Source organism: Puma concolor, chromosome B4 (genome assembly GCF_028749965.1).
Source record: "Puma concolor isolate L17-30 chromosome B4, mPumCon1.1.hap2, whole genome shotgun sequence".
Taxonomy (NCBI): domain Eukaryota; kingdom Metazoa; phylum Chordata; class Mammalia; order Carnivora; family Felidae; genus Puma; species Puma concolor.
Window position 1 is genome coordinate 118,340,249 of NC_141673.1, and position 19,957 is coordinate 118,360,205.

At 37.1% G+C, this 19,957-nt stretch overlaps 1 protein-coding gene across 3 annotated transcripts in view; it reads left to right on the plus strand.

Moving 5' to 3' along the window:
* The window catches only part of MASTL (microtubule associated serine/threonine kinase like), a 35,875-nt gene that overhangs the window by 1,611 nt on the left and 14,307 nt on the right, over window positions 1–19,957 (plus strand). For all 3 annotated transcript variants that reach the window (XM_086714698.1, XM_025930563.2, XM_025930560.2), the window contains exons 2-7: window positions 1,663–1,800; window positions 9,898–10,037; window positions 10,766–10,854; window positions 16,236–16,342; window positions 16,791–16,941; window positions 19,466–19,638. In XM_086714698.1, coding sequence (XP_086570824.1) covers window positions 1,663–1,800; window positions 9,898–10,037; window positions 10,766–10,854; window positions 16,236–16,342; window positions 16,791–16,941; window positions 19,466–19,638 — 798 coding nt within the window. The remainder of the gene's footprint in view (window positions 1–1,662; window positions 1,801–9,897; window positions 10,038–10,765; window positions 10,855–16,235; window positions 16,343–16,790; window positions 16,942–19,465; window positions 19,639–19,957) is intronic.

Genomic DNA, 19,957 nt, shown 5'->3' on the forward strand with positions numbered 1-19,957 from the left:
TTTTTTGTTTTATTTTTTTTGTTTTGTTTTTTTACCTGACAGTGTTTTTGAGATTCATCAGGCCTTCATTTCCAGGAATAGGCCCCTAACTGGAATCGCTATTTTTTCATCCATTCCTTAGGCTGTGACATGCAACCTAACAAACTCCTTAGGAAAGCAATCATGGTCCAAGTCCAGGCCCTAAACATCAACTGTAACTTCCACAAATCCTATGTTCTAGCCACTCCAGATAATTGACTAGTCCATGAATGCTGTGTAGTGCTGTGCTTCTGAACTTACGTTTGTGCTGGTTCCTCCTTAAGTGCTTTTCTTCCACCCTTCTCTGCTCATCTCCACCTGTGTTATTTATGTATTAAGGTTCATCTTAGCCCCTCTTCAAACCTTCCCTGACCTCTCAGACACACCCCATTGAATTTAATTCTTCCTTGCTTCATATGTTGCTTTTCCTTCTGCTGAACTTGCTGATCAGTCATTATCACTTATTAAAATGAAAACATCAATTCATGTTTTCGATATTTGTTGAGTGTCCCCTTTGTGTGTAGGATCTAGGGTACAGTGGTAAACAAAACAAACATGCCCTCACAGAGCTTCCAATCTAGTGGAGTCATAGGTGAAATCATGTTACAGACTGGCTTTGCCAATTTCCTTGTTTTCTTATGGAAAGGTTATAAGGCTGGAATTTATAGTGTATTAATAATTTTGTTAAATATTCTTTTTTTTTTTTTAATTTTTTTTTCAACGTTTATTTATTTTTGGGACAGAGAGAGACAGAGCATGAACGGGGGAGGGGCAGAGAGAGAGGGAGACACAGAATCGGAAACAGGCTCCAGGCTCCGAGCCATCAGCCCAGAGCCTGACGCGGGGCTGGAACTCACGGACCGCGAGATCGTGACCTGGCTGAAGTCGGACGCTTAACCGACTGCGCCACCCAGGCGCCCCAATTTTGTTAAATATTCTAATGAATCTTTGGAAGAAATATGACTTTTAATCATCCTGAGATTTGATCTCAGTGTTGCTGACTATTCAGGTTAGTGCTCCAATTTTAATGTAGATTATATCATAGTTTTGCTTCCACACCAATTACCTTGAAACTTGAAACTTGTTATTTTCTGTAAGACAACATTTGAGACTATTAACTTTCAGTAGTTCTAACCATTCTTAAGATTTTTTTTTCCTAGGCAAACAAACTTCCTATGTTCTTCCTCTTTCTAATTCCCATCCATCAAAGAATCAGAAGTTAAAAAAATTTACTAGCTGCTAATTCTCTGTGCGTAGGTTCCTGATTATGGGGGCTTATTAGGAGGAAGATCACTATCCTTTGACTTTGTTAAAAGAACAGTAGAATGGAACTTTTTTTCTACTAATATGCAGGGCACTAAGGGAACATTTGTTTACTTCTTTTTCCTTCTCAAAAAGGATGTGATACTTTTGCCACTTGACGCCAAAATAAGCAGTTCTCTTGAAAAAAGGTTTGATTTGTTTTCACCATATTTGCTGTTTTTCTGACAGTTTCCTGATGGCAATGTGGAGTACAAATGACATCTTTGTTTTCTCTTCATCTTTTTCTTTCATCTGGTTGTTTTCACAAAAGGCAACTCTGAAACTTGAGAACACTTTGTAATAAAAAATAAAATGAATGTGTTATCATGTTGTCTACCATAGGTTGTCAAAAAAGCAGATATGATCAACAAAAATATGACACATCAGGTGCAAGCCGAGAGGGACGCACTAGCACTAAGCAAAAGTCCTTTCATTGTCCATTTGTACTATTCGCTACAGTCAGCAAATAATGTCTACTTGGTGAGTAATTTTCCATTTTTTTCTTCATTTAGCTATCACTGAATTCAGTGACTCAAGAAGAATACAGTCTCTGAGTTTATTTTTTTATTTTTAATTTTTTTTAATTTTTTTAACCTTTATTTATTTTTGAGACAGAGAGAGACAGAGCATGAACAGGGGAGGGGCAGAGAGAGAGGGAGACACAGAATCGGAAGCAGGCATCCAGGCTCTGAGCCATCAGCCCAGAGCCCGACGCGGGGCTCGAACTCACAGACCGCGAGATTGTGACCTGGGCTGAAGTCGGCCACTTAACCGACTGAGCCACCCAGGCGCCCCCAGTCTCTGAGTTTAGAGCACTTGCGTTTGAATTCCAACTTTTGCACTTTCTAGCTTTATGACTTTGACCAAGTACCCTTACCTGTTGTTTGAACCAGGGTTCACCAGAGAAAAAGAATAGGGTGTATGTGGTGTGTGTAGAGGGTGGGGATTTAAGGAATTGTTCTTTGTGATTGTTGGGGCTTTCAAGTTTGAACTCTGCTGGGTAGGCCAGCAGGCTGTAGACCTGAAGAGTTGGTGTTACAACGCAGATCCAAAAAGCAGTGTAGAAGCATAATTCCTTTTTCTTGGGGTGGGTAGGGTAGAGTTGGGAGGCATGGAGGACAGTCTTTTTTCTTTTAAGGCCTTCAACTGACTGGATTGGTCCCACCGAGAATATGGAGGGTCATCAGCTTTAACTCAAAGTCTACCTAGATGTTTATATCATCTAACACACCTTCATAGCAACATTTAGGTTCATGTTTCACCAAATCTCTGAGTACCATGGCTTAGCCAAAATGACACATAAAATTAACTTTCACACCTCAGTTCACCTGCAAAATGGAGATAATAATAGTACTTACTTCAGAGGTTATTGTGAAATTTTAATAGGTTAATATAAAGCATGTAGAACAGTGTGGCACATGGTGCTAAAAATATTTGGCAAGTAAAGGACATATAATGGGAATACTATACAAAGTTTGGTATGTAATAAAGAAAGATTTGGGGAGGTGGTGGATATTGGGTGTGTGGACTTTGACAATTGCTTGCTTTTCATTTCTAAGGAAGAATTTGAGGAGGCAGGAATTGGTGCGGATATCTTGACTACATATTTTAGAGATTCTTTTGATTTCTGAGATGATCTATGGATTAAATGTTTGGTGACTCCAATAGCTTCTGTTTGGTATGCACAAATGGTTTTCTATGAATGAATGGGTCTTAGGATGTAGACTTTAGACGCCAGATTCATAGTTTACCAATGGAATGCTGATTTCTTTCATAATTTGATTGCCTTCAGTAGTGGAAACCCTTTATCCTCGATATGCTGAAGCCCTCTGTGGAACTTAATTGTGCCACACTTCAACATTTTTCTATGTCAAAAACTTGAAGGGTGCCTGGGTGGCTCAGTCAGTTAAGATTAAGATCTTGGCTCAGGTCATGATCTCACTGATCGTGAGATCTGACAGCACGGAACCTAGTTGGGATTCTGTCTCTCCCTCTCTCTCTGCCCGTCCCCTGCTTGCACGTGTGTGAGTACACATACATTTCCTCTCTCAAAATAAATAAACTTAAAAAAAATTATAAAAGTTTGAGTCTGAACAGAACTCTCATGTGGAAGAACATGATATTCAACTTCAAGTTGTAGACCTGAATGTTCAGGAAAGGTTATAAACATAGTCAAATCTAAAACTCTTTTGGTACCTGATGGTTAAATCCATTTCTAGTCTTTCAGTAAATCTGTGAGTATATTTAGACTGACATTAAATGTGGTTACAGGGACGCCTCAGTGGCTCAGTCTGTTAAGCATCTGACTCTTGATTTCACCTCAGGTTGTGATCTCATGGTTCATGATCTCATGCTTTTGTCTTGTTCCTTGTATTACACACTCAGTAAACCATCCTTAATGGTTAGATATATAAATGTAAGAGAAAATCTAGACGGTGGAAATATCCTTTGCCCTGAGGGCGCAGAACCTGCTTGGGATTCTCTCCCTCTCTGCCTGCTCACACTTTTTCTCTCTCTCATTTTTTTTTTTTTTTAATGTGGTTACACAGATTTAATGGGAAGGCCAGAATATTTTGGAAAGTAAAAAGTTTTTCTAGGACAGTGGTGAGCACCTTTTCTGCATTGGGACTAATTCAGGATGGGTAAAAGATTTTTAGGGGTACCTGGGTGGCTCAGTCGGTTAAGCGTCCAACTTTGGCTCAGGTCATGATCTCCCGATTCATGGGTTCGAGCCCCACGTTGGGCTCTGTGCTGACAGCTTAGAGCCTGGAGCCTGCTTCAGATTCTGTGTGTGTGTGTGTGTGTGTGTGTGTGTGTGTGTGTGTGTCTCTCTCTCTCTGCCCCTCCCCCACTTGCACTGTCTCTCTCAAAAATAAACATAAATAAATAAATGTTTTTTTGTACAGTTTAAGTAAGTACATGAAATGTGATCATATTGTAAGTACTGTTCTACTTATTTTTTTTCCACTTACTGGTGACCTCATCCTTTTTTTTTTTTAAGTAGGTTTTATTTATTTATTTTTTTGAGGGAGAAAGAAAGTACACTCGTGCAAGTGGAGGAGGGACAGAGAGAGAGAGAGAATCTTCACTTGATCTTAGCCAAAAGGCCGAGAAGTGATAGAGAATCTTAAGCCAACTCCACGGACCTGCGGGCTCAATCTCACAACCAGACCGTGAGATCATAACCTTAGCTGAAACTAAGAGTTGGATGCTTAACCAGCTGAGCCCCCTAGGTGCACCAGACCTCATCCTTTTTAATGGCTACCCAGAATTCCATAGATTTATTTAGGAATTACATAATTTTTATAACAAAATCCTATTGATGAGTTGCTTTGGGTTTTTTTACTGTTCTAAAAAACACTCCAATGAATACCTTAGCATGAATTGCAGTTCCTGTTGTAATGACCTTCTCTGTGAGAAGCTGTGAAGTTGGAGTTTGGAGAAAAGATATAAATTTGTATTGGAATTCACCCTAAATCAGTATTAAAGACAGCCCCTCTGGAGACACCTTTGCTCTGAGAAAGCCAGAGATATGGGTCTAATTTATAGGATGATTCACGAGTCAAAAAATATATACAGTTTCAGTAACAAGGTGAAAAATACTGTAAGAATAATTGACTTTTGGGGCACCTGGGTGGCTCAGTCAGTTAGGCCTCTGACTTCAGCTCAGGTCATGATCTCTCAGTCTGTCAGTTCGAGCCCCACGTTGGGCTCTGTGCTGACAGCTCAGGGCCTGGGGCCTGCTTTGGATTCTGTGTCTCCCTCTCTGTCTGTCCTTCCACCACTCACACTCTGTCTGTCTCTGTCTCTCTCTCTCTCTGTCTCGCAAAAATAAGCATTAAATTTAAAAAAGAAAAAAAAAGAGTAATTGACTTTACATCTTTTACGTCTGTGGTGAGCCAAATCTGGTCCACTGTTTCTATACAGCCTGTGAGCTGAGAATAGTTTTTGCATTTTTAGAATGTTGAAAAAAATCAAAGGAAGCATAATATTTTGTGATATATGAAAATTATATGAAATTTGAATTTTGATGAATAAATACATTTTATTGGAATACAACTACATCCTTTTGTTTACTTATTATCTATGGCTGCTCTTTTGCAACAACAGAAGAGTGAGGTAGTTGCCACATAGAACCACACATGGCTCACAAAGCCTAAAATACTATCTGGCTCTTTACAGAAAAAGAAGGAAACACTGATGTATTCCATTCACAAAGACAATAGGGGACTAACTGTTTAATCAGACACTGCTTATGAAACAGTATGTGGTAAGACCTTACAGAGCATCAGGAAAAATTAAAAGATTAAAAACAATATCCTATTAGTTTCAGGTGTAAATCATAGCGAGTCCATCTTTTTATACATTACAAAATGATCCTCACAATAAGTCTAGTTACCATTGGTCACCAAATTTAATTGCAATGTCATTGAGTCTATTTCCTGTGCTGTACTCTCATCCCCATGACTTATGTATTTTAAAACATTTTTGTAGAAAGAGAAAAATATATCATGAGTTCATGCTTCAATTTCCAATTCAATGGAAAATTATAGAATTTTTACTCAACATCTTTGAAAAATATATAACATGTAAAAATATTTTGAAAAAAATATGTATTCTTTTACCCTGACTGTGCAGGTTCCTAACAACATTAACATAATTATTCGTTTGCTTTAATTTACAACATTATGTATATCTGATATTTTCAAAACAACAATACCAATATTGTTTTACTAACACTAAAACAACTGGATTCAATTTAGGATTTTTTTGCAGTTCTTTTTCCCCTTGGGATATACTATCATAATTCTGGGGGTGGCTCAGTTGGTTAGGTGTCCATCTGACTCTTGATTTTGACTCAGGTCATGATCTCATGGTTGGTGAGATGGAGCCCCACATTGGGCTCTGCACTGACATTGCAGAGCCGGCTTATGATTCTTTCCTCGCTCTCTCTGCCCCTCTACCCACCCCCTCTCTCTGTCTCTCTCTCTCTCTCTCTCTCTCAAATACATAAATAAACTTAAAAAAAATTTTTTTTTTTTTTTTTTTAAAGAGAGCACGAGCAGGGGAGGGGCAGAGAGAGAGGAAGACACAGAATCTGAGGCAGGCTCTGGGCTCCGAGCTATCAGCACAGAGCCCGACTCGGAGCTCAGACTCACAAACTGTGATTCATGACCTGAGCCAAAGTCAGAAGCCTAAGTGACTGAGCTACCCAGGCACCCCAATAAACTTTTTTTTCTGTTTTTTGGGGGCACCTGGGTGACTCAGTTGGTTAAGCATCCAACTTCAGCTCAGGTCATGATCTCACTGTCGTGAGTTCAAGCCCTGCGTCGGGCCCTGTGCTGACAGCTCAGAGCCTGGAGCCTGCTTCAGATTCCGTGTCTCCCTCTCTCTCTATCCCACCCCTGCTGGCGCTCTGTCTCTCAAAAATAAAAATAAACATAAAAAAATTATAATTTCCTGCAGTTGTAAAAAATAATGATAAAAAATAAAATTCTGTTTTTTGAAGTTACTTGAAATAATTTTCTGAACAGTTATGAAACATGACATAGCGCTAGAGTCATTTGTTCCCCTTTCGTATCATAGATTTCTACTTAAAAAAGTGAATCCATAAAAGTACTAGAAGAAAACTTTTATAATCATAAGTTGGTGTAGGTCTTACTAAGTACAAAGTAAAACATTTTTATACAAAATACTATTTACATAGTCTAATAACAAGTTTGGAGAAAATATTGTTCAAAAGGCACACAAAGGGCTAATTTTACTACTGTGTAACAGGTTTTACACATCAATAAGAAATAATACCCAATAGAAAAATGGGCACAGAAGTGATTCACAGAAGATACATAAAAGACCAAAAGTTGTGTAAAGGTCCTATATCTCCCTAACAGTAAATAAAGTGAATGTTTAAACAAGTCCATTTTTTTTTTAGATTGACAAAGATAAAAAGGATCAATAACAATCGATGAGAATGTAAGAAAATAAACACTCTCATGAACTCAGATACAGGATCTATTATTTTTCTACTACTGTAAACTACTTTAAACTCTTTCACTGGCAGAGACATTTTATTCATGCTTATATTCCCAATGCTAGCACAGTGTATAACACAGATTTTGTGCTTAGTAAATGTTTTAATGATTGATATCACCAACAAACATTGACTAGTCTCTACCAGGGAAATTACTGGCCTAAAAGGGAAAGAAAGGACTTTGTTTTATTAAGTTCTTAGTAGGCAGTATCTTATACCTTAAAACGATACAAATTTTTGAGAGTAATGACTAGTGCATGTGAAAGGAATAGTATTGCAACCACATAGCAGTAGTGGATTCAGACAAGAATCAGCTATAGTCACATGATGCTAAAATCAGTGCTTGAAAATTTGTTGGGAAACAGGTTATTTACATACTCTCAAAGTATTTCCCCCATTACTTATTAATGAGCAAGGGATAAAAAAGTGCTTCTTCAATGGAGAAATCTGGAAGTTACCACCTTAACTAAGTGATCAAAGTCAACATCACCAGTAATGGAACATGCTGACATTAGGTGTCCCATCTGGTGAGAGTCTCTAGGAAAGAGTCAACATCTTATTTAGTTGACTTATTTAGTATTCCTGCCAAAAATACATAGCCTGAATTAAATCGTGAGGAAATAATCAGATGTCAGGAAAGACTAACCCCCTCAAAAAAGGCAAAGGACTGTCCCAGATTTAATTTTTTTTTTTTTAACGTTTATTTATTTTTGGGACAGAGGGAGACAGAGCATGAACGGGGGAGGGGCAGAGAGAGAGGGAGACACAGAATCGGAAGCAGGCTCCAGGTTCTGAGCCATCAGCCCAGAGCCTGACGCGGGGCTCGAACTCACGGATCGCGAGATCAGGACCTGAGCCCAAGTCGGATGCTTAACCGACTGAGCCACCCAGGCGCCCCAGGACTGTCCCAGATTAAAGGAGACTGAAGAGACATGACAACTAAATCCCATGCATGGGCAAGGGGATGAGGGGAAGTGCTATCTGGGATGTTTATTTAGATACTCAGAGAAATTTGAATATGGACTGTAGATTAGATAATACATTATAGTAGTGTTAAGCTCCTTGAATTTTATTCTGTAGTTATGTAAGAATATCCTTGTTAGATACATGATGAAGAATTTTGTGTCGTGACCTCTTCAACTGTATTCTCCAATTATTTAGCAAAAGCTTTAAAGCTATAAATATCAGTTGTTAATGTTGCCATGTTTTTAAAAAAGTTTTAATCTTTATTTATTTATTTTGAGAGACAGAGAGTGTGAGCAGTGGAGGTGCAGAGAGAGAGGGAGGAAGAATCCCAAGCAGGCTCCATGCTGCCAGTGCAGAACCTGATGTGGGGCTCAAATTCACAAACCATGAGATCATGACCTGAGCTGAAATCAAGAGTCAGACACTTAACTGAGCCACCCAGGCACATCACCATATTTTTAAATTAATTTCTTTAGTCTGAATAGAAATACATGCATTTATGATATTTGTGTCAGGGCGCCTGGGTGGCTGAGTCAGTTGAGCATCTGAGGCTCAGGTCATGATCTCACAGTTCATGAATGAGTTCGAGTCCCGCATTGGGCTCTGTGCTGACCGCTCAGAGCCTGGAGCCTGCTTCAGATTCTGTGTCTCCCTCTCTCTGCCCCTTCCCTGCTCATGCTCTGTCTCTCTAAGATGAATAAACGTTAAAAAAAGAAAAAGATATTTGTATCAATAATGTTAATAATCCTATTATTTTATTATGTAACATAATAACATGTTTGTTAATTATTAACAAAGGTTTATTTTATATTCATATATGAGGAGAGGAAGAAAGCAAATGTGGCAAAATGCTCACAATAGGTAAATCTAGATAAAGAGTATATGGAACTGTCCTTATACCTTTTGTATAAGTCTGAATTTTTATTTAGATTAAACATTTTAATTTAAATTAAAAAAATTATATGGCAACATGAGCAAACTTGGTATTAATGTATACTGAGTGATATCAAGAAAATGTGTCTGTGCTGGGGTGCCTGAGTGGCTCAGTCAGTTAAGCATCTGACTCTTGATTTCGGCTCAGGTCATGATCTCATGGTTCATGAGTTCAAGCGCCCCACTGGGGCTGAGGCTGAGGCTCTGTCAGTGCAGAGCCTGCTTGGGGTTCTTTCTCCCTCTCTCTGCTTTTCCCCTGCTTGCACTCTCCCTCCCCCCTCTCTTTCAAAATAAATTTTAAGACAATGTGTCTGGGGGCTCTTGGGTGGCTCAGTTGGTTAAGCGGCCCACTTCAGCTCAGGTCATGGTCTCTTGGTGCGTGAGTTCAATCCCCACGTCAGGCTCTGCGCTGACAAGTCAGAGCCCAGAGCCTGCTTTAGATTCTGTGTTTCCCTCTCTCTCTCTGCCCCTTCTGCTCATGCTGTGTTTCTCTGTCTCTCTAAAAGTGAATAAAAATGTTAAAAAAAATTTTTTAAATGTGTCTGTTATAGAACCATGCTAAGAATATATAACTGTAACATTCAAATAACATTTTTAAAGTTAATCATCTTGTTTGTATTTTATAATATTTATATTCCTTTTGATAGGTAATGGAATATCTTATTGGTGGAGATGTCAAGTCTCTCTTACATATATATGGTTATTTTGATGTAGAGATGGCCGTCAAATATATTTCTGAAGTAGCCTTGGCTCTAGACTATCTTCACAGACATGGAATCATCCACAGGTAGAGACTGTTGTACAAACTATTACTTAAAAGCACAAGTAATCAAACTATGTATTAAATATTTGAGTCTGAAATATTTGCATAATCATTTGCCTATGTATCTGAGTTATCTAAAGTTTGGTAGATAACCCAGGTAAACATATTGTGTATGTTTAGAACCTCCATCAACTCTTCTTTCATCTCCCCTCCCTTTGTTTTTTTTAATATGTTGCTTTGAGCATCAGTATGCCATTTTGCTGTGAAGAATATTGAATCTTTTTTCTACTCCTTTATTGTCACACAAAAGTGCTATATTTTATAATTCAAGCTGACTTACAGTGTTTTGCTCTGTGCACAGTCATGTTCTAAAATGTCATGTTCTAAGTGGCTCTCCTCTATTAAGGCTTAATCTTACCCTCCTTGAGAGAGGTAAATATGATTTTGACTTGGCCTGAAGTTTATTTTATCTAATGAAGTTTATTTATTTTAATGGAAAAATCTAATGAATAATGCCAAAGCTAATAAAGCATTACATCAGTTAACTTTCTCATAGGTTCAAATATACAAAAGATCATTTACTTTTGAGAGTTGTTTCCCACATTTTCAAAGCCAGCAATAAGTGTCTTATTTTAGAGAAAATATAGAGGGTTTGAATCTTCTCTGTAACTTTCTGGCTTTTTCCCCTGCTAATTCTAACATCAACACTAGCTCTTTTTTAGTTATCTGATACTTGTCTTTTGTATATGCAGAGATTTGAAACCAGACAATATGCTTATTTCTAATGAAGGTCATATTAAGCTAACAGATTTTGGCCTTTCCAAAGTTACTTTGAATAGAGGTAAGAAAAATAGGAGGTAAGTACCTTTTTAAAAATCGAACAAATCTTGCGCACTACATGTTATTAACTTACACTGTTTTGTTAGCTTATAATGACTAAAATTTGATTATTATTTGTTTCAAAAAAGACTAGAAAGGTATATTGGTATTTCCTTTCAATTAAAGATGAAAAATGGTAATAATTATTCCTAAATCCTTAAGGGCCCTCAAAGATCTTTGGATCTTCAAAGAAGAACTCACCATTTCTGTTCTTCTGACTTTTTGTCTCTACTGAAACTAGTTTGACCAATTAAACATCAGTTGAGTGATTAGAATGAAGTAATACCTACAGAACTTACACGGACAGGACCGCCTTGATAAACTAGGGGCAAAGAAACTACACACAAGATTCACACACACAAACACACACATTTTTATGGGAGTATGTTAATTTCACTACTAGTAATGAAAGAAATGCTAACTTAAAAAATAACAAATGAATCATTTCACACTATTAAGCTAGGCAAAAAAAAAAAAAGAGAGAGAGAGAGAGTGAGAGTGAACTGAAGATCCAGAATTAATGAGACTGTAAAAGCACAGTTACACATTGTAATTAGCACAGTGCTTTCCAACGTATGTCTAACAATGTGTTTTAAGAAACAAGTTTTCATTCTTTCTGACCTAGTGACTGATTATGTCTTAGAATTTATTCTTTTTTTTTTTTTTAATGTTTATTTATTTTGAGAGAGTACACGTGTGCAGGAGAGGGGCAGAGAAAGAGGGAGACAGAGAATCCCAAGCAGGCTCCACGCAGTCAGCGCAGAGCCCAATGCAGGGCTCAACCTCACAACTCTGAGATCATTACCTGAGCCAGAATTAAGAGTTGGATGCTCAGCTACCCAGGTGCCCCGTCTTGGAATTTATTCTGAGGAAATGGTTCTAGAGAACAAAATAATATGAACATAACTTTGTAGCAGCATTGTTTCTAAAAGAGAGAAACTAGAAAAAGTGTTAGATGAACATAAGAGAAGGGAAGCAAAAATAATATAGAAACAGGAAGGGGGACAAAACATAAAAGACTCTTTTTATATAGATAACAAACAGAGTTGCTGCAAGGGGTTGTGGGTGGGGAGATGGGCTAAATGGGTAAGGGGCATTAAGGGATCTACTCCTGAAATCATTGTTGCACTATATGTTAACTAACTTGGATGTAAATCAAAAAATTAATTAATTAATTAATTAATTAAAAAGTCTTTAAAAAGGTATGGATACTTGAGAGTTTATTGACTTTGTAGCATATTGTATCATCTATTAAATTGGTAGCAGATAGGGGCGCCTGGGTGGCGCAGTCGGTTAGGCGTCCGACTTCAGCCAGATCATGATCTCGCGGTCCGTGAGTTCGAGCCCCGCGTCAGGCTCTGGGCTGATGGCTCAGAGCCTGGAGCCTGTTTCCGATTCTGTGTTTCCCTCTCTCTCTGCCCCTCCCCCGTTCATGCTCTGTCTCTCTCTGTCCCAAAAATAAATAAACATTGAAATTAAATATAGATCTATAATTCTTTATCTAGGAGTAAAATTTCAAAAAGTTTTGAATACCTAATGGTTTTTCAGCTGATAATAAAATTTGGCCTGAACTGATGTGGGCTATTTATAGTTTTTATTAATTCAATTTCACATAACTACTCATACTCTTTATAACAGTAATAATAATATTTGAGTACCAGGCTGCTAGATGAAATGCCACTAAGGATGTTCCTAACTATACAGTATACTGGATATTTACCCAAAGAAACAAAAATACTAATTTGAAAAGATAATGTGCATCCTTATGTTGATTTCAGCAGTATTTACAATAGCCAAGATACGGAAGCAACCCACGTGTACATCGAAAGATGAATGGATAAAGAAGATGTGGCGTGTGCACACACACACTCACACACACACAGACACACACACAATGGAGTATTAACTTAGCCATAAAAAAGAATGAGGTCTTACCTTTTGTGACAACATGGATGAAACTAGAGGGTGTTATGCTAAGTGAGATAAGTCAAACAGAAAGACCAGTAGATTCACTTATACACAGAATCTAAAAAACAAACCAAACCAAAAAAAGTGGAGTCAGACCCATTAATACAGAGAACAAACTGATGGTTTCTTGGTGGGGGGGGCAAAAGGGCAAAATGGGTGAAAGAGAGATAGAAGGTACATGTTTCCAGTTATGGAATGAATAAGTCATGGGGATGGAAAGTATAGCATAAGGAATATAGTCAGTGGTATCATAATAGCACTGTGTGGTGACAGATGATAGCTACACTTATGGTGAGTATATCATAATGTGTAGAGTTGTTGAATCACTATGTTGTACACCTGAAACTAATGTAACATTGTGTGTCATATACTTCAATTTAAAAAAAGCAAAAAAACCACTGTAATTTATCGCATTACCTTTCTTTTTTTTTTTTTTCTTTTCATTTTCTTCTTCCTTTTTTTTTTTTTTTCTTATTTTTTGAGAGAGAGAGACAGCAAGAATCTTAAGGGGGATCTTAAGCAGGCTCCACACTCAGCACAGAGCCCAATGTGGGGCTCGAACCCACAACCCTGGGATCATGACCTGAGCTAAAACCAAGAGTCAGAGACTCAACTGATAGAGCCACCCAGGCACCCCTATCACATTACCTAAAATCTAAACATTTTTTAATTGTGAGGCAAATCTAGTTCCCTGGGTTTCAGATAAGATATTGAGAAAAGTCACAAATTATAAAAATGTTGTGTTAAGTACTATAGCCATTTAATATTTTTTATTTTTTTCATATCTCATGATTTATTTAAAATTTGGCTCCCATAGGGCACCTGGCTGGCTCAGTTTGTAAAGCATTGAACTCTTGATCTCAGTGTCATGAGTTCAATCCCCACATTGAGTGTAGAGCTTACATAAAAAATAAAAAGTATAAAGATAAAATAAAGTAAAATAAAATGGATCCCAAGTAATCCTACATTTGTATTAGCATAAATAGTAATACAACAAACATCTTTTAAGTATACAGATTCTGAATTTGGTTGTTGTTGGTGGTGGTTTTTTGTTTTTTTTGTTTTTTTGTTTTGATAGTGGTAAAAAACATAATATAAAACCATTTTGAAGTGTACAGTTGGGTAGTGTTAACCATGTTCACATTGCTCTGCACCAGATCTCTAGAAATTTTTTATCTTACAAAACTGAAGCATTATACCCCATTTTCCTGTCCCCTCAGCCCTGGCAACCACAATTCTATTTTCTGTATCTGTGAGTTTGATTACTTTAGATGCCTCATATAAGTAGAATCACAGAGTATTTGTCATTTGGTGACTGCCATATCACTTAGCATAATGTCCTCAAGGTTCATACTTGTTGCAGCATGTAGCAGAATTTCCTTCTTTTTAAAGACTGAATAACATTCCATTATACATATATATGCTATTTTTTTAAATCCATTCATGTGTCAGTAGACATTTAGGTTGCTTCTACCTCCTGGCTATTGTGAATAATGCAATGGACATGAGGATGTAAATATTGTAGATCCCCTGCTCTCAATTCTTTTGTGTACTTACCTAGTAGTGGAATTCCTGTGTCACATAGTAACTCTATTTTTAATTTTTTGTGGCAACTCCATTTGTTTTTCATAGTGGCTGCACTATTTATCATACCTACCAGCAATGTACGAGGGTTCCAGTTTCTCCACATCTTTGCCAACACTACTTATTTTCTGTTTTTGATACTAACCATCCTAATGGGTATGAGGTGATATTTCATTATAGTTTTGATTTGCATTTTCCATTGATTACTAATGTTGAGCCTCTTTTCATAATCATGTTGGCAATTTGTATATCTTCTTTGGAGAAATGTCTGTCCAAGTTCTTTATCCACTTTTTAATTAGATAAGTATTGAATTTTTTATTGTTGTTGACTTATAGTTCTTTATATATTCTGTACATTAACCCCTTATCAGATAACTGGTTTGAAGATGTTTTCTCCCATTCTGTAGGTTCTTTTCATTCTTTTGACTATTTCCTTTGATGTGCGAAAGTGCTTTAGTTTGATATAGCCCCATTTGTCTATTTTTCCTTTTTGCCTGTGCTTTTGGAGTTATATCCAATAAATCACTGCCATAACATTTTTAACATTTAATTTATAAAATATTCTTCAAGATGTTTGTTGTTACCTGTTAGTCCTTCTTGCTTCATCAGTGTGTAGAATCAATAAAATTTTTTAGGTTCAAACTTTCAGTTTACCTTTAAAAGTCTGATATCACAGGGGCGCCTGGGTGGTTCAGTCAGCTGGGCATCTGACTCTTGATTTCAACTCATGTCATGATACCAGCATCATGGATCAACCCCCGCATCGGACTCCGTGCTAAGCATGGAGACTGCTTGAGATTCTCTCTCTCTCTCTCTCTCTCTCTCTCTCTCTCTCTCTCTCTCTCTCTCAAAAGAAAGAAAAAAGTCTCATAGAAGAGTGCCTGTTGCCAGTTAGATAATACTCTTGTTTAGTGACTGAGTACTCCTTTTTTTTTATGTTTGTTTTTGAGAGAGAGAATGAGAATGAAGGGAGGGGCAGAGAGTGAGGGGGACAGAGGATCTGAAGCAGGCTCTGTGCTGACAGCAGAGAGCCCAATGCAGGGCTCGAACTCACCCTAAGCTGTGAGATCAAGACCTGAGCCAAAGTAGGATGTTTAACTGACTGAGCCACCCAGGCACCTCGGTGACTCCTAATTTGGGTGTTCTATTCATTTCAGCACAAGACTCTGTTCTATCAAATTGTAATGATTTCAAGCACTTGCTTTTTTTTTTTTTTTTTTTTTTTTAGTGTTATATTTTTGAGAGAAAGAAAGTGAGTGGGGAGAGGGGCAGAGAGAAGGAGAGAGAATCCCAACCAGGCTCTGCAGTGTCATGGAGCCTGACCATAGGGCTCGATCTCAAAAATAGTGAGATCATGACCTGAGCTGAAATCAAAAGTCAGTTGCTTAACCAACTGAGCCACCCAGGTGCCCCACTTTTTTTTTTTTTTTAATAAATATTTATCTCTTAAAATTTTGTATTTGACCCCCTTCATCCATTTCTTCTACCCCCTGCCCCTGCCTGTGGCATCCACCAATCTGTTCTCTGTATCTGTGAGCTTGGTTTTGTTTTGTTTTCTTAAGATTCCATATATAAGAGAGATCATACAGTATTAGTCTTTCTCTGTCTGCTTGGTTGTATATGTTTACAGGATGGTGGCTTCACTGGATATGTTCATCTTACTCAAGCTAATTTTATAGATAACGTTAATGTGGAATGGGCAACAAAGTTCAGAAGAGATGATTATTGACTAGTAAGTCAGTGACATTGAAGTTTTTAAAGAATTTCATATACTTTTTTTTCCATACATAGATATCAATATGATGGATATCCTTACAACACCATCAATGGCTAAACCTAGACAAGATTATTCAAGAACCCCAGGACAGGTGTTATCTCTCATCAGCTCTTTGGGATTTGTAAGTACTTAATTAGAAAAAACTCACATAACATGCCCATTTAAAGTTTTAAATCTTTTTTTTTTTAATAAATGATCAAAATAAATTTATTTCTTTTATTTTTTTAATGTTTATTATTGATTTCTGAGAGAGAGGGAGACAGAGCATGAGTAGGGGAGGGGCAGAGAGGGAGACACAGAATCCGAAGCAGGCTCCAGGCCCTGAGCTGTTGGCACACAGACAGACGTGGGGCTGGAACTCATGCGCTATGAGATCATGACCTGAGCCGAAGTAAGATGCTGTACCAACTGAGCCACCCAGGTGCCCCTGATCAAAATAAATTTAAATATCAAGCATATTGAGTTACTTTCACATTATCTACTTAAGTGGTATAACAGTCTATGTATTTAGGTGGTGTTTTTGTGGAGACAAATCTTAGCATTTGTTTTTGTTTTTCTCTCTTTAATAGTACACACCAGTTGCAGAAAACAACAAAGACTCTGCAAATATTCTTTCAACCCATGTATCTGAAACATCACAGCTTTCTCAAGGACTAATTTGTCCTATGTCTGTAGATCACAAGGATACTACTCCTTATTGTAGCAAACTACTAAACTCATGTGAGTATAAAAGAAAAGGTAGTTTATTCCATTAAGTGTGTCTTTTGAGGAACAACATGTTTTTAAATTTTTTAATTTCCAATATGAGTTTGAAATGCAAATTCTTGAACAGGCTGGGGCATTCCTATATTTCCTCATGTTAATGCCATTTCTGACACAGATTGTCATATATATATACATATATATATATTTTTATATATATATATATATATATATTTTTTTTTTTTTTTTTTTAAAGAAGATTTTAAGTAATCTCTACACCCAACATAGGGCTGGAACTTAACACTGAGATCAAGAGTCACATGCTCTACTGACTGAGCCAGCCAGGCGCCCCTATTGCAGATCTTTAAGTCAACAGGATAAATTATCTAGCTAATGAGATATTCATCAATTAGCATAGTATTAGAATGATTATCAGGTAAATTTCACTGTACTGGGTCATTGGAAATCTTATATAAACAAGATGTAGTACCTGTAATATTGTGTGTCTTTATAAAATGATTTTCAAAAGATTTTGAAATAAAATAGTTGAAGCAAAGATAAATTTTTTCATTAGCACACAATAAAAAACAAAAGTAGTAGAGGAAGAGAATGGGGCATTTTATTGCACTTAACTTTACCTTCTATAACTTAGCAACACTGGATGTTTTAGTTCTCTGCACTCATGTTCTTCATCTTGGGAATACATGTTTTCATGGATGTTGCCTCATTTTGAATTTGGTCCTCAAATCTTTACATATCTAGGATATCTCACTTACAAATGAGAAAGCTAATGTTTGAAAATGTTTAATTACACACTAGTAAGTGGGTTAGCCAAGTAAGTCCTGATTGCAAATACAATTCTCTGTCCACTGACCCTTTCTTCCAAATTCATGGGATCTTGTTTCTTCTGTCAAAATCACTTCTGTGGAAATCAAAATGGCTGAAAATATATATTTATAGCTTTGATAAACGCAAAACTACTAAAATACAGAATATGCCAATGTTACTATAGCCTTATTTTGAAGTGAAAATAATTGCTTCTCCCTTAGTCGTTTCTTACTGTAGTCAGAACTAGATCAGGGCAAGGCACCGTGCTGGTCACTGAGTGGATATCAAGATGAGTAAAAGAATTCCTTGCCTCAAAAGAACTTGTAAGTTTGGTTGATTATAGATACAAAGGGATAACAATAGCAATCCTATAAAATAAAATCCATAAGAAGGATACTGTGATGCAACACACAAAGTGTTAAGTGCTAACCGGAAAAATCAGGAATGGGTTTTCAATAAAGATATAGCAATAGCTCCAAGTATATTGGAAAAGGGCATTTCAGATAGAGGCATGAGCAAAGTCACGGACACTTGGAAGTATTCCATCTTCAGATAATGGGGACTAAATGCGCTATGTGAGAATGCAGAAGCACGTGCAATGGGAAAGGAAACTTAGCAGATAGATGGGAAGGATCATTTAAGCTGTAGAAACAGGGAGTCATCAAGAGTTCCAAAGAAAGGAATGGTCTGATCATATCAGTGATCCAGAAAGAACTCATTAGCAAATACACAGTATGCACTTGGCATTGGGGTAGACACAAATTCCCACATTACTGAGGAAAGGCAGCTGAGCAGTTTAGTCAGATATCAAGGTCAGGATCCAAGGAGTTTCAGGAGTTTCATTGAGAGGGTTTATGTACCAAAAATACCGTTGTTTTAAATGGACATTGAAATTCAACTTCTAGTTTTAAGGTGCCAAGATTTGTTAAATCAAAAAAACTGTAAGAATTTACTTGTCATGTTCACCCTCTTTGGGAAAGAGAAAAGGTGTGTGTGTGTGTGTGTGTGTGTGTGTGTGTGTGTGTGTGTGTGTGTGTGTGTGTATGTACACATGTATATATAATATATATCTTTTTATATACACAGAAAATCTGTGTATGCACATATAATAAAAGCATAATTGCTTATCATGTCTCATTATAAATTAAGGAACCACAAATTTAGCATCGTTATATAAATAAGGAGCACGTGTCATGTAGAGGATGCTGCTTTCTTGTACTGGTTTGCTGTCAGCTAGTTCACTGTTACTTGTTGTACCCAGTAGTATTAAAAGAAAATCCCTTATGGATGTGTGTAATTCATACTTGTACGCACATAAACCTCATTTAATTAAATACAAATTGAACTGAGTAAATTTAGTCACATTCCAATCTTAAATCATACCTGGATATAGAACATCAGTAATGCTCCTTTATCAAGAAGAGTTTCAAATTGGATAATGAATATTCAAAATGGATTTCCTCCTAATTACAACTGAATTCTTTTGTCCTGATTTTCACTTGTGAATATTGAGGGGTTTTTTTCCCCCTAAACATTGATTGGTACTTGTGTGCCAAAAACACCTGAGCCATCCTTGTGGTTTGGATAATGTTTATACAAAAAGAGTTCTGGTGTGCCGTACTTAATACTCTGCCTAATTTTCTGCAAAGTTTCAAGTTCAGTGAGGAACTCAGAAAGCTGTGACATAAGATTCAATATTTTCTCTTCCCTATAGGTCTTGAAACAGTTGCTGCCAATCCTGGGATGCCTGTGAAGTGCCTAACTTCCAATCTCCTGCAATCCAGGAGAAGGCTGGCTACGTCAAGTGCCAGCAGCCAGTCTCACACCTTTGCGTCCAGTGTGGAGTCTGAGTGCCACAGCAGTCCCACATGGGAAAAAGATTGCCAGGTGAGAGTGCCATTTATCTGAACCCAAGCCAGTTTTGTACGTCCCATTGATGATAGAGACGCCTTACACGTTTTCATGTAAATTCTGTAAGGAAATGAAACTGTTACATGAACAGCAGTCAAAGTAGTCTTCATTTTCCTGTATATTCTGTCAAATTATTTTTAAATATTTCACTTCTCATTCAAGTATGGAATTATTCATGATTAATAATATATAACAAGTTTGTAGACAATTGATAGTAAATGTTTGGCTCATAGGCATCTAGATGGGCTTCTTTTTCTTTTTTAATTCCCTACCATGACTAGCTTGTTGCACTTTT